We start from the raw sequence: 23,925 nt of genomic DNA on the forward strand, positions 1-23,925 counted from the left end.
TAAACTGAAATGTGTTCACTCGGGCCTCATACAGGAGCATTAAAAATATATAAAATGAGAAAGACGTTAACGTTAAGAGAAAGGTCACCTGGATGTTTAGTTTCCAGTGAGGACAACCATTTCAAGTTAAAAGCACTTTTTTATTCATTAAGAAATCATGTTATGAAAATAATGACAACTAACCATTTATCAGACAAATGTATCTTTCCATATGTTAAAGGATAACTACCGTTTTTTACAACCTGGACCTTATTTCTAGCAAAATATATTATCATTTACCCCCCACCCAGATAACTTTGGTGTCATTTGAAGTCGTTCGGACGAAATTAGATCCAGTGTAGCGCCACGAAACTAGTTCATTTCACCAATATTTTGTCATGATACGCTAGAGCTATTCCCCTCTGAGTCCGGGCTCGTCTGTTATCAACATCCGGGGTCAAACTAGCAGTAGCAGCTACAGGTAAACAAGCCGGCTGTTGCGGGTGCGCGCGCAGCTCAGAGACGACATCGTCCAGGTCAGAGGTAGTAGGTCAACCTACAGACCCCGGATGTTGACAACAGACAAGCCCGGACTCAGAGGGGAACAGCACTAGCGTATCGTAACAAAATATTGGTGAAATGAACTAGTTTCATGGCAGATAATGCTCATAGAGGCTGCGCTTCGGTGCCCGGATCACTCGCATTATATGGATATGCGCGGCGCTCCACTGGATCTAATTTCGTCCAAACGAAGCCAAATGACACCAAAGTTATCTCGGTGAGTAAAGCATCGTATTTTATGCTAGAAATAAGTTCCAGGTTGTAAAAAACGGTAGTTATTCTTTAACAGCAAAAGTTTGCTCAGGAGGATCTGAGCAGTCACCAGAGCAGAACTGTCTTCTCCTTGTGCTCGGAGTGTGCTTCGTCTCACCCTGGAAGTGGCCAGTTCCCACCGTCCTTTCATACTATAAAAATGTTTACAAGGCTTTTCACGTCTCTTCCCAAAGTCCACACGTGAGAATACATTTCAAACTATTTTTGTTTGCGAGGGAGAAGTTTGCATATATACCAGATTCAGTCTTTGTGTTACGCTTCCTGTCTCCTCCGTCCATTAATAATTTACACAAAACCTGTACATACTTACAGCAGGCTGGAGCCTGTTTCTGAAGGGATGTGCACACAAGCATATTAGACACTTGTTTCATACGTTACATTCAACTAACACTTTTCAACTCTCTAAAACCTTTTGGCACTCAAGATGAGGCTTTAACATTCTGCATCGAACCCATATTGACTACTTCTTCCAGTCTTTTGCTAAAACACACATTCAACACAAGTGACACTAGAGACAGACATTATTAAAACATATTTATGGAGTAAGTGTGAGGGGTGGCCCTTCCTACTTTTTTTGTGTTAAAAGAACGGATGTGGAGGGCTCCCTAGCTAAGTTCGCCTTGGGCCCCCAAATTGCTAGATCCGCCACTGCATATCACACACACGGTCGTGACAGGTGGTTACTGTTACACAGGTGATCAAACACATCTGTCGCTCTTTTGGTGATTTTTTAATTTAATTAATAAGCATTACTTATTTTTTTCACTGTAGTAGTGATACAATGTGCCGTGTTAGTTAACAGTTAACTAACTTGTTGTTAGTTGTTGTTGTCAACTAATGAATGAATCAGTCTACTCTGATCAGAATGCCTTTATTATACCGATGTGTGCACATGATGATGATAATACGGGGCCATCTGAGGTCAGGTCCACGGAGATGACTCCGATAAATCAGTTTCGTTTCGTTTCGTTTCACTGGAGGCAGAAGAAGAAACGATGCTTGATGCGCTTTAATGTCGCTGCTTCCCTAAGTTTCATTTAGTACAAGCTGGCACTTGAATTCGGCGGAAACCGAAAGTTATCCGCAGTTATGTTGTTAGTAACGACGTGCGGTGTTGGGATTGGACCATCAGCAGCCTTTATAAGCAGCACACCTGATGTAACATCCTTCAGTTTGTCTGGGACTGATGCGACTCCTCCACGAACATGACTGAGGTAATGTGATTTTACTAGCTACCGTTTAATTGTTGTTTTGATCCTTTTAAATGTATTAATATTAATTATTGTCTTCATCAGCATCTCTGAGCAATTAACATGCAGTATGTTAAGTAGGTTTGTATAGGATGGACAACGATATACGGAACATTTATTCTTTCAATGTCTAAGAATTTACGAACTGAATCCATGACGTTTAAAAAAGTTAATTTGTTCTTTAATCTTACTTATCACATTTTCTTTTTCTTACATTTCTTACACTACTCATTTAAAATGCTATTTATTCGTCCATTTCAGGTTTTGTATTTATTTTTATTTTTTATACAAATGATACAAATAATCATCAGGAAAAAAAACAGTTAAAGAGAAATATAAACAAGTGTACAAGCAAACGAATAAGGGATAAACAAGGATAAATAAAAAATAAGATCAAACATGCCAGGGTTCAATGTAAATAAATACATTTTAGATGTTTTCTGAAGATATTGTCTTAACATACAGCTCAATTTCCTGGAAGTGAGGTTTTGCCTCAGTCAGTTAACATTTATGAACATAAAACTTTGCAACAAATAAAATGAGATTGCAAAAATACTTCATATATTGTGTTGACGCTTGCACAAAAAGTTCAAAGTTACACATAGATATTATCCAAGATTTATCTTGGGTAGTATCCCCTTCAAGATAAATCTTGGATGATATCTTGCCAAAGTTTGCAGGCGTGTGTTTATTTCCAAAGTAGATGGACAACATTCTCAGTTTGAGTTTTTCCTGCTTGGGTAGTTGACGTTGCTCTGCCCAAAACCATAGATGCAGGCATGTTGCCAGCCTCAGTTTCGGCCAGGTTTGGGTTACGGGAACTTGAACCAACAATTACACTGCTCTAATACTACTACAGTATCAGAGAAGTCGGTTAGACAATCAGTATGAAAGGCACAGGTGATGTGGCAAAATCAAATTCATGGCTGAATGGTTAACATGTTAATCAAGCATATGTTAAGAAGAAGATAAGTTAATTGATTGTTCTGACTGTCCTGCACCTTCTTGTGTGTTAGACAGCTGTATTCTGGGGAAAAGTATGTTACTACTTCGATGAACCAGGCAATTCATAAAACTGGACAACTGAGTATGCACTAGAGCAGGTTTCAGAGGAGTCCAGAAGCCTAGCAAGCAGCAGTTCCTCATTTCCTCTACAGTACAGAAGTGTGACTCAGCAAAGTTATCTGGTTAAATCAGGCTCAAAGTTCTCTTACTTAATTTTCTTCTAGTTTCTGTGTAATAAAAGACTACAAAACAGTTTACACATGTGCATCTGTGGTCTGGTAATATTTACATCTAAATACACATATAAGTAAACAATAAAAAGAGAAATAACTGCGTTGATTACACAGGGTTGGAGCTTTTGCTCATGTTAAGAAAACATTTTGCATTTATTGATGAAAACATTTTGAACTTACAGTTAAAAGTTTGAGTCTTGGACCACTATAATCGCGGTCAGCACAGTACAGTACATACACTATGCAATAAAGTTTGATTATGTTGATCTATACATGTTATAGCATTAAAACAAATGTTCAGCTGCACTAATGTATTTATAAGGTATTTTATCAACTTTTATGTGCTCAGACCTCACAGCTCTGTGTAACCTCACAATTATTGCCAGCGACTACACTGATTTCATTTGAGTTTGATGTGGATGAAAGTAGAAGTTTGTTCTGCAGTGATTTTGTGACAACACTCTTCACTCTCTTACAGCATCCATCCCAGGCAGGATGAGTACGAAGAAAAATACTCGGTGAGTTTCATCTCTGTCTATTTGTACTTTAATGTGCTAAGTGATGACCGGAAGAGGCAGACCAGCTGTTGTTCTTCTTTTATTTTGAGGGCAACTGAGGGAGGTGGTATTTTGACCTGAGTTGTGCACTGAAGCAATATTTGACTTACTGGCACTGATTTCTTAATAAACTTATGAAACTTACAAAAAAAAAAATCAACTGTGAATTCTATTCTGGTTATTAATTTTTGGCCTTCTGAAGCGCTATACATCATATTTTACAGAATATTATTGTTGAGTCTATGCCACATTAACCTGTGAACCTAGAGACGCTCTCTGTAAAAGCTGTTGAATCATAGAATTAACAAGCAGCAACTTGTTATTTACCACGTCTTTTAATGTTCACTTTTGTTAATTTGTTTATTATGTTTCATTTAAAATGTTTTAAACTAAAATTCTTAAATATTGCCTTATAACTTTTAACTATTTAACTATGTAACTATTTGTAACTAGTTATCACCTGACACTGTAAAAGTCAAAATTTATATTCAAGCAAGTCAGCTATAGGTGTAATATTCCTTGTGTATAAGAGAGCAAAGTCACATACAATATACTTGTGAACATTATAGCTCTGATAGCTCTGAGGCATTTTTATGGGCCAACAAGGAAACAACAGGTATCATCTACTTTCAAGTAAAGCACTTAAACTTTATGGCTAAATATAAGTCAAATACATGAGACTGACTCTAATCCCTGCTCTTCCCCTTTAATTGCTTCTTGATGAGTCACCTTGTGTTGATTTTGAATTTTAACCCTTGTTTTCTTTTTCAGAACGTCTTTTGGGGCAACAGCACCGCCCTTCATTGACTACCTGAAAGATATTCTACGTCGATATCCAGATGGTGGACAAATTTTGAAGGTTAGGCAGCATAATTAATAATTCCTGTCGGGGTGGACTAAGGGTATGCTGGAGCTTTAACTATAACTCTGAAGGTTGGCACAGTGATTGCAGTGCAGAATGGAAATCCTTGAATTTTAGCTTTGGTCTGCTACGCTCTGTTAATGGTTGTCGTTTTTGTTCGTCAACAGGAGCTGATTCAAAATGCAGATGACGCTCAAGCCACAGAAGTGGTTTTCATCCATGATGAGAGAAGCTACGGGACTGAGAGCCTGTGGACTGATGAACTGGGAGAATACCAAGGTATGCGGGATATTCAGAGATTATCATTGTTCTGTGGTTTTTCATAATATAATTTTCAACAAAAATAGATCATAAAATAGGTAGTAAGAGCAAATGTGATGTAGCCCGATAACACAAGGTACTTTTTATTATGCTAGCGTATCTTTTTAGTTTCTTCACTTGCATTTCTTTTTTTCTTTTTTTTGGAAAAGCACCCAGAGTTTGTTATTCGGCTGCCCTTCTTTTGAGAGTTTGTTTTTTCTGCTTGTTTTCTTGTTAGTTTCCTGTCAAAAACCAGGGTGGTTGGCCAGAGAGAACATGTGTGGAAAGTTTTTGTCGAAGTTTCGGCATGACAGTAGATCACAAAAATTATTATCTTGGTTCTCATGATCAGTTGATAAGGTGGCAGTCTGACAGGCTAATCATTTATCCTTAGGAATTTCCAAACAGCCCCCATTCTTATTTTCCTTATCTAACAGAAAAACACAATCATACACCTGAATCAAATTTCTGTCTTTCACTGAACCTAAAATGAACTTTATTACCTTGGTAACTCATTGTAAAACACACTTTATTGGAAGATGATAGAAACAATAAAAGTAAAAAAAAACGTTCTGATTAGTGTGTCCCAACAATCACCAACTTCGGTCGGAATAAACCCTGAATTCACAGAGATACTGTATATGTGAAAATACTGGGTGGAGCAGAGATATAGAGCCGCTGTTTGCTGACAGACACTTGCTGTGCGCCATGGAGCTCTGGGGGAGAGAGGCATGGCCGAACTGGAGGAGAGCTCAAAAGTTTATTTTTGAAACTTTAGGATTAAAAAAAAGGAGGGTGGATTTTTGGCTTTACATGCCGTTTGTCCACACTACCTCTCTCTGCCATTGCTGGCCTGTCTGGTACTGTGGTAACTTGCTGAAAGAGTCTGTCGCTGAGAAGCAGCTCTCACTCAATCTTCAAAAGCAGACCATTGCACTAGCAAAATAAAAATGATGTAAATCGGCCAAAGAAATCTCCTAAAAATGCAAACAGGAGATGGACCCGATAGCGGATATATTCTTCCAATTGCCTAACTCTAGTCTCTAGAATATACTTCACTGATTCTTTGGTACTCTGTATTTTGTTTTGTTTGTTTGTTTATGCAAAGGTCCCGCTCTCTACGCCTACAACAATGCAGCATTCACTGATGACGACTGGGAGGGAATTCAGAGTGCAGGGAGGAGTGTCAAGCGTGATGACCCAAACAAAGTCGGGAGGTTTGGAATTGGCTTCAACTCTGTTTACCACATAACAGGTGAAACTATGTACATTTACCACACATGCATCGAACAGTCTCAGTTTGAAGAGCCTGTAGTAAATTTGTGTAGTAAATTAATGGCTCAATATCTGTTTCACTTTATTCACAGATGTGCCATGTATATTCAGTTCAGGGTCCCTTGGTCTCATGGACCCCCAAGAAAAAATATTTGGAAAAAGAGAGGGAGGCTTTCGATGGTTTTTGGATGATCCAGAACACCAAGACGCTCTGATGACGATGCACGATCAGTTCCAACCCTTTCGAGATATATGTTCACTTGTGAGCAGACAAGAATGGTCAAAAGCCATCAAAGAGGATCAGCAGTTTGATGGGACAATTTTCAGATTCCCCTTGCGCAACAAGGCATCAGATATTTCAAACAATCTCTATGACTCTAACAGGGTGGTTGATCTTTTTGAAAGCTTCATTGCTGATGCAGACTTGAGCCTCCTGTTCCTGAAAAATGTGACGTCTGTGTCCTTGATACATGTCAGCCTACATGGCACTGTTAACACCAGACTTGAAGTAAAATCCTCAGTCCGCACAGATGTCGTGTTGGAGTCAGAAGATGAGTCAGTCGTTGAGGGTTCAACAAGGTTCAAATCGATAACCCTCACCTCAGAAGACCACAAAGAAACAAAGTGGCTTGTGACAACATGCACCATGAAAGAAGGCAAGGTAGAAAAACTTGATTCACTCGCAGAAAATTTGAAGTTTTTCCCTCAAGTTGACTTGGCATTCCCTTGTGGTGAGAAGAGAGACTGTCAGGAAAGTAGACTGAGCTGCTTTCTCCCCCTCCCAAACAATGAATCCAACAAGACAGGACTCCCAGTTTATGTCAACGCATTCTTTGGCCTCACAGACAACAGAAGACACATCAAGTGGCAAGAGGAAGACCAGAAACATGACGAACATGCTGTCTGGAACGAATTGCTGATGAAGGAGGTGCTCCCACACGCATACCTCAAGATCATTCAAGATGCCATCAAACTTGCCCAAGAATCTATTCTGCCTGCCCCGTCTGTGTACGATCTGTGGCCAGATATCAGCCAGATAAAACACAAAGACAAATGGTATGCGGTTGCTCTGGATGTTCTCCGACACTTATTCAGACAGAATGTGGCTGTCCTTTCTCTTGCCAAGGATGAAAGAACGTTTGTCACTCCGTCAGAAGCTGTGTTCCCCTGTAATGGTCCAACAAACCCAGATACATTGGCCGCCATCAAAAGGACTTTGGTTTCCTGTGGAGAAAACCTTGTCACTTTACCAGGCAGTGTTGCAAGAGCTATACATGAGGCCTATCCACACCTCAACATCCTAAAACATGTGACTCCAGCTTTTGTAAGAGACATTCTCCGCAGGATTGGCACACACATCATCCCCAAAGATGACAAGCTCTGTCTTTTGGAGTACATTTTGAGTGATGGAAAATACAGAGATCTCAAGGGTCTTCAGCTGCTTCCACTAAACGATGGCTCTTTCAGATCTTTCACAGACAGAGACGAGGACACTGCACTAATCGACAGCCATGAATTTCCAAGGTAGGGTTTTCATTTTTGGCCTTATTCTCCAGATAGAAAATAAAGGTGTATGTATTATTGTAAATAAAGGGTAACTGGTTTGTTGCCATGACCATTTGGGCTTACAGTATATCTAAAGTAGGAAAAATGTCATTTGGTCTGGTTCTTGTTGTTTAATACTTTGTCGTACACAAGCCAAATAATTGTTTTTTAATGATTTTTCCATCAGTATTCCTACTGTATAATCACTACTGATTATTGAGCAAAATGTAGACCAAACAATATGGTGGATGCTGAAGATTCTAGCCAGCTGTAGGCTGTAAACAACTTCTTTAACTTGCCCTCTAAATAATCTATAATCCCTGTGCAAGAAGCCCTTGAGTTGAGGAGGATATTTTGTACTGATGTTTATGTTGTGGCTGCGGTTACTAACGTTTATTGTGTAGCTTATGACATAAATTATTAATATTGTTCAATTTCAGCTTTGAACATCAACCTGAATTAATGGATTTTTTTGCCACTTGGGGGCAGTGAAACGGGCTCCAAACACAATATCGACATAGTGTCACGCATTGACATGTATAAAGATGGATGATGCATATCCATTTCCTACCACTGTACAAAAATAAAGCCAGAATCTCCCGACATTAACTTTGCCATATTATTCTAGTGCTGTCATTTCAGCCGTTTGGAGTCTGCACAGTACTGATGGGTTCAACTTTCAACAATGATATTTCACTCCCATCTTATAGCATTGAATAACTTATTAAAACCAAACTTAGGACCAAAAACAAAACAAACAACCTAAAATGACAGAAACCATCTCTCGGAGAAATTTATTTGACGTGTGCTTTGAGTTTTTAATCTGGCCCATTTCCAATCTGCTTATATGGAGGGAGGCACCATTAAAGCATTTTCATTTTATTAAGTTAACATGTTGGTAGTTGTTGTCCAAATCCATTCTTAGGATCATTAGTGCCGATCAACTCAGGCCTTTTTGCTTTAGTGTATTATTTGACAGGTGCTGTTATTTTAGCCCCGTTTGACTGGATTTTGATTTTAAAAAGACGATCTATGTTTGGTCACTTAATGTAGACTAAAATTATATACAAATGATTTTTTTGCATGCCCAATTAACAAATTTATCCTTTGTGCAGAGTCTTGCTACCATGCTGCCAACACCTCTTCATCCCAGATGATCTCAGTCCAGCCTGCAGTACCCACCTGAAAGAACTGGCCAGAAAAAGTAAGTCACTTCATAGAATACAGGAATTATAATGTGCATGTTTTCACACTACATATACATATATTTATGTATATATTTTCATAAATGTTTTCTAGATCTATTCAAGGTCATCAACATTGATGCAGACCAGGTGGCTGATTATGCGAGGAGGTATTTGCCACAGGACTGGAAGCAGATGGGGACGGGGCTTGTTACCTGGGACTTCGGCAACAGTCAGCTTCCACCTTTGGACTGGCTCCAAGAATTCTGGAAATTTCTCAATACTCACTTCAAAGAGTTAAGTAAATTTACTGGAATGCCATTAATACCAGTCAGTCCCCTGTCTGGCAGTCAGCCTGTATCACTAGCAAGACTACAGCAGAACACAACTCTTATTTTTCAGAAAAGCAAACAGATTGACTTGCCAGAACAAATAGCTCAGTTGGTGAACAAAGTAGGTGGCACAGTGGTGAGAGGCAACAAGTGGCTCAAGCATGAAGACTTAGACTCTTATGTGCTTTGCCCATCTCCAAGGAGTGTCATGAAAGTCTTCGTGAATTTAGATTCTCAGGATCTCATCAGAGAACTCAAGACTGCCTCTCACAGGGCAAGAGAAGAACTGAAAGATTATCTCTCTCGTCTGGATTCTCTTTCAGTCATTGAGAAAGATTTTCTCTCAAAGTTGCCTCTGTTTCAAACCATGAAAGGCTCATGTGTCGCAGCTCAATCAAAGCAGGCTGTGCTCCTGATTTCTGGTCTAACAGTACCAACAGAGTTCCCTATGCCTGATTCAGTTGTGCAGTGTGCAACTGAGGCTGATCGCAGACTGTTACAACTGCTCAAAGTTAAACTCTTGGACACAGCTGAAGCAGCCGCTCTCCTCATTGACTGTATTGAGAGGGGAGTTTGCAACAAAGAAAACACTGAGAAAATCATGTCTTGGATTTTACAGCATGGTGCTGTCCTTTTCTCTCAAAACCAGACCTTGAAATGCAAATGTAAGGACTTGAGCTTCATTGAAGTCAATGGAGAGCTGAAAAAGACCTCAGGTTTTTTTGATCCAACAATTCAAAGTTTCAAAGTCATTTTTGAGTCAGATTTCTTCCCCCCACCTGTATACACTGAAACATCGGAGATGCTTAAAAGTCTAACAGATCTTGGATTGCTAAATAAAGAAGTGGATGTGTCACCTGAGCACTTATTGCATGCCGCCACACTGATTGACCAACTGGATGCTGACTCTCAATCTGAGGCTCTCAAAAGGGCTCAGGTGCTCTTGAAAATGTTGGATACTAATGATCTACTGTCAAAATTTTCTGATGATCAGCTTGATTGCCTGAAAATGCTAAAATGGGTCCCATGTGCTAAGTCCTTTGATGACAAAAAACACTGCAATGAAGAATCTCAGGAAAGTTGTTTCTTCTGTCCAGATGAAATAAGGCATTCTATGTATGAGGACATTGTTGGGCATGTCATGCCTCTGGTGGGACATTTCAGTGACAGAGTTACCAGCAAACTTGGTCTCAAACGCCTACCCCCACCTGAAAAAGTGATAGAGAATTTGTCAGTTTTGAAATCAGAAGCAGTGACCATGGCCGATCCTGACACTAATGTGGATTTCAAAAGGAAGTTGCGTAGCATTTACGAACACATGCAGAACAACATCTCTGCATTTGCAAAAGTCATGAACAAGGACAGTAGCTGGTTGTGGAGTCACAACCAGTTTGTATCACCACAGGATCTGGTTCTAGATTACCCCCCTAATCTCGATCTGAGCGCTTACATTGGGAAGGTGCCAGATGAATTTCTGCCGTACAAGAGGTTGCTCAAGAAGTTCGGCCTGAAAACATCACTTTCAGATGAAGAAATTGTTGGCATTCTGCATTCTCTTCAGCAAACGATTGAAGAAAGGCAACAGCCATTTGCAAGTTCCTCTGAGATAAAAGCGTCAATTGAAATTCTTAACTGGCTGTGGAAAGAGAAGAAGACAGTTCAGGATGACATCCCGGTGCCAGTCCTAATGGAGGGTGAACAATATACCCTTAAACCACTGTCAACAGCAGTCTTCTGTGATGTAAGCAAAAATGGGCTGAATGAGCTGATGTTCAGCCAAGAGGAAGTCCATGTTGTCCATGAGGAAATCCCAAAAGCAGCAGCTGAATGGTTGAACATCCGATTTCTCAGTACCTACATCCTCGATCCAGAGTTAGTGGGAATCGAACAGTGTGGTCAGTCTGAACCGATAACAACAAGGATTAAAAACATTCTTAAAGAATATGATGAAGAAAGTGACATCTTCAAAGAGCTTATACAAAATGCAGAGGATGCTGGGGCAGAAACCTGTAAGTTCTTGGTGGATTTCAGAGTGCACACAGATGCCCCTGAAAGTCTCATTGACCCTGACATGAACCTTTGTCAGGGACCTTGTCTTTGGGCATTTAATAATGAGCAGTTCACAGCTGAGGATTGGGGAAATATTGTCAGAGTTGGCGCTGCTTCGAAAGAAAAGGAGGTGGAGAAAATTGGAAAGTTTGGACTTGGATTCAATACTGTCTATCATGTGACAGATATTCCTTCTATCCTCAGTGGCAATAGTCTTCTCATCCTTGATCCAAATGTAACTCACCTCAAGAAGCACATCAAACATAAGACAAATCCTGGAATCAAGCTGAATCTCGCTCAACAGCGACTTTTCCATTGTTTTCCTGGTCAGTTTGGACCATATGAACGCATTTTTGATTGTAACTTCACCAAACAAAGTCCGCCCAAACCCTATCCAGGCACTCTCATCAAACTACCTTTCCGAACTGAAAAAGAGGCCCTCAAGTCAGAAATAAGCACAAAGGTGTATCATGAACACACTATTGTCACTTTTCAACAGCACTTTACTGAGAATTCACAAACTCACCTGCTGTTTCTGAAGAACATCAATGCATTATCTCTACAAACTATCTCAAAGGATGCATCAACTCCGCCAAGAGAAGAGGAAATAGAAACCGTTTTCACTGTCTCCAAAACCATTTTGAGTACAACGAAGGCTCCTGATAAATCCAATGTGTCTAAGTGTCAGCGTCAAGCTGAGAAATCATTGATGAAACTTAATAGAAAATGCAAAGACATCATTGACTGCTGCACAGTAAACATTGTACAAATAACAAGCCAGAAATCTGATGTTGCTGAAGTCCAGTCCTGGCTCCTGTACAACTGCTTTGGGACACAACATTCTTTGGAAATGGCCCTTCAAGAAAACAAGAAAGCCAGTTTCTCTTTGCCCATTGGGGGGATTGCTGTACCTTTGCAGAATGATCCAAAAACTGGTAAACTGGCCTCATTGGAAACTAATCTTGTTGGACAGGCATTTTCATTCCTTCCTCTTTCAATTCACACAGGTCTTCCCGTCAATGTGAATGGAACATTTGCTGTGACGAGCAACCGAAAAGGTCTTTGGGAGAGTGGAGTGAAACATGACTGGAACAAAGCCCTTCTTCAGGATCCTGTAGTGAAAGCATATGTTACTGTGCTGTCGGTACTAAAGGAAATGTCTGAAAACAACAAACTGGAAAATTACAACTATCACACCTTCTGGCCAAATAGAGAGAAAGTGAGTGAAACGTTCAAGCCTTTGGTGGATGCATTTTATTCCGTCATTGCCCAGCACTCCATTGGTCCAGAGATCTTTAGTGATGGAGAACATTGGTGCTCAATGGACAATGCCATATTTCTACACGAGAGCATTGAAGAAAATAAAGACATCAGTGCACTTGCAATGCAGGTGTGCAAGAAATATGCAAAAGCACCCAACCACATTGTCCCTCTTCCACTGTGGTTGAGAAAGAGCTTCAAACAGGCTGGCCTAGAAAAGGTTTTACAGAACAGAACATGGAACTGGGAGAGGTTTTACCAAGAAGCAGTGTTTAACAACCTTGGTACCATGGATCCTAAGAGTAGAGATACTCTTGTGCTGCATGCTATTGACCTCAACATCAAAGAAATTGATACACTACTTGTCTGCTCTCCATGCATCCCAACAAAAAGCGGACAGCTCCAGTACATCAAGAAACTTGTGAATCCATCAGGGAAAGTGGCTTGTCTTTTTGAACCAGAAGAGGGGCGCTTGCTTGGTGGTACCAAAAATGACTTTTGCTCCCCAAAAAGGATTCAGCGCTTGTTGGAACTTGGAATGGCAAATGATCATCTCCCATTAGAAGACATCACAAAGAAGGCAGGCACAATCACCAAAACCTGGAGCACTGACAAAAAGAAAGCATATGGCCGTTTGAAGTGCCTTCTTGAACTCATGAAGGATCACATGAATGACAAAGACTCTCTCCACTGGGAAACACTCAGGACAACTAAACTTCTTCCAGCATTTTCCCCTGGAGACACAAAAAAGGAAAGAAAAGTAACACTTGAAAGGCCCACTGATATCTTCAGTGAAAAATGCTCCCTACTTGTTAACATGACACAACCAGTGCTGGATCATACAAATCTGAAAATACACAACACTGATCCAGTCCTACAGATTTTGGGAGTTAATGACAGTCCGAAGCCTGAGGCAGTACTTCAGCAGCTGCAAGAAGCATGCAGGCAATCTCAATCCATTGACAGACCCATGCTTCTCAAAATAGCATATGAATGCTATAGGTTTTTGGATCAGTGGCTCAGTTATTGTGGGAATTCCGATTTCATTTCAGAGAGGGCAAATTCATTCCCATTTGTTCTTGTTGGCGGCACATTTGTGAATGTGAACCATATAGCTGAAACTGGCCAATTTGAAGCAAAACCCTATCTCTATGTGCTTCCACCTGCTTTCGCTCCTTTCAGGAAGCTCTGGGAAAGTGTAGGTGTTGAAAAATATTTCACAGTCCATCAGTTTCAAACTGTGCTCCATGAATTGCACTCTCAACATGGCAAAAAGCCCCTGCCAAAGAGTGATCTGTCAATTTGCCTCACAATTTTAAACACAGGGATTTATGAGGCCAAAGAGAAAACAACGGGTGATTGTCTCATGCCCAATGAACATGGTGTTTTACAACCTGCAAGTAAGTTGTTCTACAATGACAGCGCATGGATGCCAGTTGCTTCAGGTATCACATTATGCCATGAGAATATCCCACGTGTTATGGCTCGCCATTTTGGAATCAAAACTACCAGACATCATACTCTGCAAAACCATGTAGTGGAGAACATTTCACCATTTGCTTTTGAGTTTCAACAGCAGGAACAACTAACTGTTCGAATTAAAAACATCATTTCAGCCTATCCATCAAAGAAGGATATCCTTAAAGAGCTTATCCAAAATGCTGATGATGCAGAGGCAACAGAAATTCACTTTGTTTGGGACAAACGACAGCATGGCAAAGAAAAAACATTTGGGAAGAAATGGAACCATCTGCAGGGTCCAGCACTGTGTGTGTTCAACAACAAGGTGTTTTCTGATGCTGACCTGACAGGCATTCAACAGCTGGGAGAAGGAGGAAAGCACAACTCTCCAGGAAAAATAGGAAAATACGGAGTGGGATTCAACTCTGTTTACCATCTCACTGACTGCCCCTCAATCCTCACTGGAGATAAATTACTCTGCATTTCTGATCCAAATCAGAAATACATTGAAAGTCATTCAGAGCAAGCACGACCTGGCATTGGCTATGGACTAGCTGACACTTTCAAGAACATGTACATGGATGTCTACAAATCCTTTCTTCCTGACAAATTTCCTCTTAAAGAGGGCACCATGTTCAGGTTACCTCTAAGGATGGGTACCATGGCAGACAGCTCTAAGATATCAAAGCAGGAAGTCACTGACGATGACATGAAAAGTCTCTGCTCTGCCCTTTCTGAAGATCCTGAAGGACTAATTATGTTTCTAAAAAACATCTGCAAAATAGAAGTCCATGAGATCAATGAACATTCAGGAAAACTTGAAACCATCTTCATGGTTGAAAAAAATATACCACAAACAAGCAGGGAAAGAAAAGATGCTTTTGTAAAACTTCAACAAAATGCACTGCAATCTCACAGACCAGTAACGCCACAAAAGGCCATTTATGGAACTGTGATTTCAACCTCAGATAAAACACAAAGTAAATGGATCATTGCAGAACAGTTTGGCTCATTCAAAAACAGTGGGGAAGGAGAAATAAGACTATCAGCCAAACTTCCCCAAGTAGCAATAGCAGCACGTGCTAGCTCAAAGGGTCAAGCATCATCCAGCCACACAGATTTCATTGGAGAAGCCTTTTGTTCACTTCCTTTGCCAGGGAAAACTGGACTTCCAGTGCATGTCAATGCAAACTTTGAGGTAGATTCTGCCAGAAGAAGCCTTTGGAAAGAGGATGGCCAAAGTTTAAAATCTAACTGGAATGAATCTTTGAAACAGAATGTCATTGCTCCACTGTATGCAGATCTCCTTCATTACATCAGCAGTTGCATGCCAGATAAGAAAGTCTCTTCTGCACAGATAGAGTCATACTTAAGTAGCTCCTACTTGTGTTTTTGGCCGACTGTGTCCAAAGATGTTGGTCAGGATTGGCATGAAATGATACATGAGGTATACAGATCAATCAGCGAAAGAGGCCTCAATGTGATTCCAGTGTTGAGGAGTTCAACACGTGTCATTGCAAACCGTGAGTTTAAGGAGTACTCTTTTGACTGGTGTAACGTCAGAGAAACTAAATCAACTGAGGCACCTTACCTGACACAGCCAGGAAGTGAAGAGGTTGTTCCAATTTTGGAAGATCTTGGAATGACATTGGTTCCTTTTTCCATTAAAATGCAAAAAGTTTGGAATAGTTTCAAATCTGCTGGCGTGGCAGTAAAAGATTTGAATCCTTCAACTGTTCAGACTTTCCTGAGAGAAAAGCCCCTCAATGACCCAACAAAAACAGATAAGGATTTACCCCTGCCTATCACCGCCACTCTGATCAGAGATGAAACAAGATGCTCAAAGCTCTTGAGTTTTTGCTTAAAGGAGTTTGAAAGAGACTTGAAAAAGGTCACCAAGGACAATTCCAGTTTGCTCAATGGACTCCCACTTCTTCTAACAAGAGACAATGTTCTGGGAGTGTTTAACTCCAAAACTCCCAAGCTGATATCAGCATACGAGAGTCTATTCGTTGGCTGCGAGGACCAATTTGCAGATTATCGAACCAATCAAGTCCACACTCATGTTCTGCAAACATTCAATCTTGTCAAAGGTTTAACAGTTCCCTCTGCAGTCAAATATCTGAAGCCTGCAGTTGAGCGTCTTCTTCAGATCTGTGAAGTTGATCCAGACAATGGTCTTCATATCCAAAATGAGACAGCTTTGAAATGGTTGAAATTACTTTGGAAGTTCTTGACAAGTCAGATTAAGCCTGCAACGTCCAGTGATGATGTACAAAGTCTGACAATGCGTGATGTGAGGCAGCTCTTCCATGACTGCTGCTTTTTACCTGTTGTGTGTCCAAGGTTGAACAACAAACACTTCCTGACAACAATGAAGGAGATGCCAAATGTGATTCACTTCTCGTCAGAAAGAGACCTATCAGGCATCCTCTTTAAACTCGGTTTCATGAAGCTTGACACTGTATTCTTCTCTGAGATACATGGAGACCGACAGTATGTTCATTCACTTCTACACCCTGAACTTGTGGATGTGAATGATAAAAGCTCTGTGTTGGACCAGGTCTACAACATTAAACACTCAGAGTTTTCCCAGCTTTCCACTGATGAGATGAAAGAGCTTCAGCGTTTCCTGCAGGAAGGAGTATTCAAGTCCGAAGACAAACAAGAGTATCAGAGAAAACTCAAATCCTTACCATTATTTGAAACAATACATGGTAACCGAGTGAGAATTGATGGACCTAACGAGGTATTTATTCTCAACACTACATGCTCAATGACCTATTCAGACCTATTCGGTCTGCCCAACAGCAACAGCATTTTTCTGCAGTACAATCCAGAGAACTGCACTCTGTCACAAATGTTGAAGATCCAAATCCTGACAGATTTGGAGTATTTAATGAAGTTCATTCTTCCCATTGTACACAGACTCACAGAGAGCCAGCTGCTTCAATGCCTCAAACTGTTACTGTCATTACAACACAGTGTAAATTATTGTCAGAATAAGGACAAAATCATCTCCTCACTGAAGACAGTCAAACTGATTCGCAGTTCTCAAGGCAGTTTGGAGACAGCGTCATACTACTTTGACGACAGTGTCAAGCTGTACAAGAAAATGTTGCCCAAAGAGAGATTTGTGCCTGAGAGATTTTGGACTGAGTTGTGTGGAGAAACTGTACAAACAACAAAGAAACCAAAACAGCTACTCAGAGAACTTGGAATGAAGCATGTTGTGTCAAAAGATGACATAATAGATTTTGCACACCAGTTAGAATCAGAGGCTAAAGGAAACTGTCAGTATGAAGCATTGAGAGAGAAATCATCATTGATTTTCAAAACAGCTTTGGCTATGGTAGACAGTAACAGTAACAGTAACAAAGAGGAAAGGTTGCTGGAGAGCATAGCTGACATCAAGTTCATTTTCCCTAAGAAAATTCGAGAAGAACTGTGCAACTACCACAAACCATTTGCTGCTGAGGGTACTGCTGTAAAAATCAGAGGATCTTTGATTGAAAGCGATGCCAAGCATCAAGAACTGATCTGGTCTTCAATGCCAATCATACATCTGCCAGTTTACAAGTCACAGACGCTCATGACTATGATGAAAAATGCAGGAGCTCATGAACAACCACCTTCAAGCTTTGTAACCAGTAACATGAGCAACATCTGTCAGTCACACTGTGAAACTGACCAGTTGATCGAAACCCGTGCTAATGTGTTTCGAAGTTCGTATGCCTACCTGCAAGCAAACAGCTCTGAAGGCCGACCACTGGCTGATCTTCCTGTTGTGTTGGTTGAAAAAGACAAAGAACTTGTGAGGCCTGATGATGTGTGTCTTACACTCCCCTATGATCGCGAGTTCAGGCCGTATTTGTACAGCATTTCTCCCCAGGATGGCGTGTTCGCAGTCTTCTTCAAGAAAATTGGTGTAAAGGACAAACCTACTGCAGTGCAGTATTGTAATGTTCTGGCAGCAGTTTATGCTGATTCCTGTGATAAACCAGAACTAAACCCAAACCAACTGAAAACTGTAAAACGTGCTGTTCAGCAGTTTTTTCAGTTAATCGAATCTCAAGAAAATCATTCCCACGTTGATGATGTAAAGACTTTATATCTTCCTGCAAGAGATGGTAAATTATACCCATCATGCACACTCTACTACAATGACACAACGTTTGAGATCAAAAGGTTGGAAGACGCACTGGAGAATAAGTTTGTGTTGCTTGAGAAACTCAGTAAATGTCATTTGGGCCCTGACATCTATGAGCATCATCGGTTGGTGAAGTTGCTGCCTCAGAAATTTCAGCCTAAAATGTTGTGTCAGTTTACTGAGGAGAAAGTAGTGGAATTACACATGCAGCTTTGTGAGCTTGAAACTAACTGTGAATTTCATAGATGGTTTGACACACATCTGTCCTCAGGAGCATTTAAACATGGATTAATTTGTCTTATCAGACAGCAGTCACAGGGAAAAATTACACCAGAAGAAGCTTCTGAGATGTGCATGAAGACTTTTGGCAGTATTCAGATTGTTTGCTGCAAAAGTCTGGAAACAAAGCTTTGGCTGGGAAAAGAGCCACTACACAAAACTGCCACCGAAACCGATGTGTTTGTCAAAGGAGGGCAACAAGGTTGCATCTTTTACTTAAAACACAACAATGACATGTCTCTGCAGGTGATAACTGACATCAATATGACATTGACAAAGGAGATTAATGCTCTCCTGGGAAACAGAATAGCACCAATTCACCTCCAGGTTCTCGGTAAACTTCTCACGTGTAATAACCTGCAAGAGGTTAAGAAAACTCTGGCTAACAATGGTATCCGTGACAGTGCTGAAACTGAAAGCGTCAGTCAACAATCAGCACCTGGAACAGATATTCCAGAGGAATGGCACGATTTCTTAGACATGAACTTGCTCAACAACTTTGAAGAGGGCGAATATGTTGGCTACAGCACTAACAACAAGTACATTTATGCAGTTATTGTTGAAGAACTGACTGGACACTCTGGACCATATTCACAGCGGTACAAAATAGATATTGGAGGGGATGAGCCAATTGAAGTCAGTTGTCTCGACCTGTATCAGATTAAACGACAAAAGAAAACAAAAGGGAGGACTTGCACATCTGCTGAAGCCTCTTGCATGGAGCTGGAGCCACTAGCAGGAGCTGGGCCACATTCTTCCCAGTCATCAACTACAAGTTCCTCATCTACGAGTTCCTCATCTACAGGATCCTTACCAACGTCTATTGAAGAAGCTAAAAGGGAAATTGATAAGTGTTTGGCAGAGATCTGGACCCTTCCTCAAGAGGAGAGGAATAAAGCTATCAAACGACTGTACCTGAGATGGCATCCTGACAAAAACCCTGACTGCCAATCACTTGCCACTGAGGCATGCCAGTACTTGCAGAATCGAATTAATGAGCTCAACAAAGACAATGGCAAGACTGCAGGTTCGTCCTCTTCAAGGGGAAACTCAAATTTCAGAGACTTCTATGATCAGTGGAATCAGGAGGCCAGGCGACACAGAGACGGTCGAGAGAGATTCTCTAGAGCCCACCAGTCCTACAACTTTTGGGACCATAATGAAAATGTCCCGAAGCCGAACAGAGAAGAGGCCCAGCGCTGGTGTAGACAGGCTCGTTGTGATCTCAATGCAGCTCACAAAGACACAGGTGGGGGCAGCACAGAGTGGTGTCTGTTCAAAGTCCATCAAGTAGTGGAAAAGGCTCTCATAGCTGCTGAGTATAAAAGACATGGTCAACATCCCAACAGCAGCTCCATTTCAGCCCTAGCTGTACGAGTTTCCCTTTATAACGTCCAACTGAGAGTTCTACCTCAAATTGTGGAAAATCTGAAGACGCTGGGAGTAGACGGCAAAAAGACTCAGTATCCCAACTGCCATCCATTTCCCCATATTCCAAACGGACAGTTCAAATCAGAGAATGAAATGTTGGCACTGAGCAAGGCATCTGAGCTTCTCGATAAAGTAGAGGCGTATGTGAACTAGGAATTCAAAACAGCTAAAAAAGCTGTTACCATATTGTTATCTTGAACAAAACTGATAACAAAACAACAGCATAATTTGTTCAACATATAACATTTCTCATTTCTCATTCATATAACATAAGAATGATGACTGTTACACATATTCTAATCTTTGACTCTTTACTGAGCAGTTTTTTATTAGCAATTTTGTGAACATTTATGACCAATCACTGAGGACCAGTAAAATAAGTGGCTTTATGAAATGCTTTTTTTTCTTTTGCAGTGTTGTAAACATTTATAACTACTTACTGATGCCCAGTATAATCATTGTGTGACTTTGTTATGAAAATGGAATTTTGTTTTTGTATTGTAGTAAACATTTATAAGTACTCACTGATGGCAAATATAATCACTCTATGAAAATGCGCTTTATGAAATGTTTTTTTTTTATTATGTTGTTGTAATTTTATGAACATTAATGACTACCCAATGAGGACCAATATGATCAGAGTACAGTTTTGTTAGGAAATTATTTTTATTTTTCATTTTCATTGTAATGTTGTAAACATTTATGAATACTCACTGAGGACCGGTATAATCAGTGTACAGCTTTGTTATGAAATTAAATATCTTCTTGTAAACATGTTTAACTACTCAATGCAACTAGAATCACTGCATTAAATACTTTACTAGCCAAATGCAAATGTATTTTTTTTTTTTTTGCCATATTGTAAACATTTATGATTACTCACTGAGGACCGATACGGTATATTCACCACATGATCTATGAAATGAAATATCTTGTTTTTTGGCTTTTGTTTTAGCAACGTTGTTAAAATGTTTACTACTCACTGAGGACCAATATAATCAAGGTAAGATTTTGTTATGAATTTTTTTTTTTCGCATTGTGGTAAACATTTATAAGTACTCACTGATGGCAAATATAATCACTCTATGAAAATGCGCTTTATGAAATGTTTTTTTTGTTGTTGCGATTTTATGAACATTTATGACAGCTTTGTTATGAAATTAAATATCCTTTTTTTAATTTGCAGTCTTGTAAACATGTATAACTACTCACTGCAAATAGAATCACTGCATTAAATACTTTACTAGCCAAATGCAAATTATTATTTTTTTTGCCATATTGTAAACATTTATGACTACTCACTGAGGACAGATACAGTATATTCACCATATGATGTATGAAATGAAATATCTTGTTTTTTGGTTTTTGTTTTAGCAAATCACTGAGGATCAATATAATCACGGCATGACTTTGTTATGGAAATGCAAATATAAAAAATTTAGAATATTTTTTTCATTTTTGTTGCTGTTGTATTAACCTTTACCTTCTGAAAAAAAATAAAACAATGAAATTTAATCAAGGATGAAACTGCAGTTCCTGTTTCATATCTTTAAATGTCATGGTAAAATGTTGCTAGGGGTAGCTACAACTAGTGAATTTAAAATGACTATTTCCAGATGATACAACCATGATTCCCAAAATGTTGGGACGTTGTCTAAATCAATAAAAAGTGCAATCTTTTGTATATAAACATTAAATATATTGTCTTTGTACTTTTTCAATTTAATATATGCTAAAAAGGATTAGCAAATTATTACATTCTGTTTAATTATGTTTTACACAGCTTTCTAACTTGTTTTTGGACTATTCTGGACTTAGAATAAAACGGTATTTCTATAGTTTTCAACTAGCAATAGTTTTCTTCCTCAACGTATCATTATGAAGTGAATGAAACCATCAGCGTTAACATGGGTTCCCTATAAAATTCACTACCACAATACAGTTTTGTCTGCCACCCAGCACAGGGTAACACATGAAAAGGAAGGTTAGTTGGTGATCCCTGTGGACAAAAGCCATATGAGCACCGCCGTTTCCCGTCATAAAGATCTCAAATCTGTAGCCCAGTGAGTTGAATGGCATCTGTAAAAACGTTTCTCACCCTTGAACCATAAATCCCCAAAACTCAGTATGAGGTAGTGGAAACTTACTTACAAATGCCAATAGGATTTTGAATGAATTTTTCACTTTGTCTGTGAGATCTAATTCCAGTTTAATACCTTCAACCTGAGCAGGAGTATTATCAGCCAGAATATTGAACACAGCTGTGTGGGCGTCCATGGTTTTTACAATTAAAGAATTAAAGAGAAAGACGTTAACGTTAAGAGAAAGGTCACCTGGATGTTCAGTTTCCAGTGAGGACAACCATTTCAAGTTAAAAGCACTTTTTTACTCATTAAGAAATCATGTTATGAAAATAATGACAACTAACCATATATCAGACAAATGTATCTTTCCATATGTTAACAACAAAAGTTTGCTCGGGAGGATCTGAGCAGTCACCAGAGCAGAACTGTCTTCTCCTTGTGCTCGGAGTGTGCTTCATCTCACCCTGGAAGTGGCCAGTTCCCACCGTCCTTTCATACTATAAAAATGTTTACAAGGCTTTTCACGTCTCTTCCCAAAGTCCACACGTGAGAATACATTTCAAACTATTTTTGTTTGTGAGGGAGAAGTTCGCATATATACCAGATTCAGTCTTTGTGTTACGCTTCCTGTCTCCTCCGTCTATTAATAATTTACACAAAACCTGTACATACTTACAGCAGGCTGGAGCCTGTTTCTGAAGGGATGTGCACATAGAAAAAAGAAGCAACATACAGTGAAGTGATTCTTTAAAAGGTGGGAGGTTATGGTGTTACAAGCATATTAGACACTTGCTTCATACGTTACATGCAACTAACATTTTTCAACTCTCATTCAACCTTTTGGCACTCGAGATGAGGCTTTGACATTCTGCATCGAACCCATATTGACTACTTCTTCCAGTCTTTTGCTAAAACACACATTCAACACAAGTGACACTAGAGACAGACATTATTAAAAATATTTATGGAGGAAGTGTGAGTTTGTAATGGCTGATGTTAGGATCAAGTATATTCATCTTAGATCAAGACTTTGGGTGCAACAAGAGCAGGATTTACCAAACCTAACCTCCCTCTGCATATTCCCTCTCCATCCAACAGCTGAGAAACTTCACAAAATTAAGTCAAACAGGAGCTGGGACAGGAAGAGGCGTCTGAAAAAACACTTAATTCATAACATTTGGCACTTTGCTGACAGGAAGCAACGGTAATATTCCTCGCCACCTCACGACCTCAAATGATCGGCACTTACTGTCTGCTCTCATTCAAGTCTTTCACTTCACTCATATTGCATTTCAGGTAAAACAATAACTATATTACACATTTTAGATTTAGAAAAGAACGAGATTGAGTCAAACCACAACGTTATTTCTAAGGTTTCTTGTTACGACACTACAAACTAAAGCACTACTGCTGGAATGAACAACAAATAACGCTAACGGCCCTCCTTAAACACTGCTGTGTGCTTCTTTGAACATGATCTGAAACATAAAAACCAGGATTGACGGACGACATCTGGAGAAAATCATACGACCTGCGACGGTACAGGAAGCTCCACGAACGTGGAACTAGAGTTGGGGTACTGGCGTCTGTCCTGTTCTATGGCACACATGTACGGAAACTGACATTCACAATTTTGAAGACCGACAAAGTAAATTATGTAAATGGCACAGTGTAGGATTATACCTTAACCACCTGCTGTTGTGATATGTAAAGGGAACTAGATTACCGCCCTAGGCGGAGTGATATGAGATGACATAGATACGTGGGCAGGGTAGCAATACATATCTGTGCTATGTACTATGCTCTGACATGCTAAAGTAAAGTAACGTGAATCTGTTAACAAAGTCCTCATCAT

General features: G+C 39.8%; 1 protein-coding gene across 1 annotated transcript; it reads left to right on the forward strand.

Moving 5' to 3' along the window:
• The first annotated feature begins 1,939 nt into the window (after nucleotides 1-1,939).
• On the forward strand, nucleotides 1,940-21,539 carry LOC311262335 (sacsin-like). Its single transcript, XM_084361661.1, has 8 exons — nucleotides 1,940-2,027; nucleotides 3,780-3,819; nucleotides 4,630-4,717; nucleotides 4,888-4,999; nucleotides 6,129-6,275; nucleotides 6,388-7,819; nucleotides 8,956-9,044; nucleotides 9,140-21,539. The coding sequence occupies exons 2-8, from the start codon at nucleotides 3,797-3,799 to the stop codon at nucleotides 20,137-20,139; spliced, it is 12,891 nt and encodes a 4,296-aa protein (XP_084217787.1). The 5' UTR covers nucleotides 1,940-2,027; nucleotides 3,780-3,796; the 3' UTR covers nucleotides 20,140-21,539.
• Nucleotides 21,540-23,925: the final 2,386 nt, after the last annotated feature.

The sequence above is a fragment of the Pagrus pagrus genome (assembly GCF_965226575.1).
Source record: "Pagrus pagrus genome assembly, chromosome: 9".
NCBI lineage: Eukaryota > Metazoa > Chordata > Actinopteri > Spariformes > Sparidae > Pagrus > Pagrus pagrus.

Excerpts from the sequence above, each read along its gene's own strand:
- LOC311262335 (XM_084361661.1), top strand. The coding sequence starts at position 3,797 with ATGAGTACGAAGAAAAATACTCG. Across the intron at positions 3,820-4,629 it reads AGTACGAAGAAAAATACTCG|AACGTCTTTTGGGGCAACAG; the intron begins GTGAGTTTCATC and ends TTTCTTTTTCAG. Across the intron at positions 4,718-4,887 it reads ATGGTGGACAAATTTTGAAG|GAGCTGATTCAAAATGCAGA; the intron begins GTTAGGCAGCAT and ends GTTCGTCAACAG.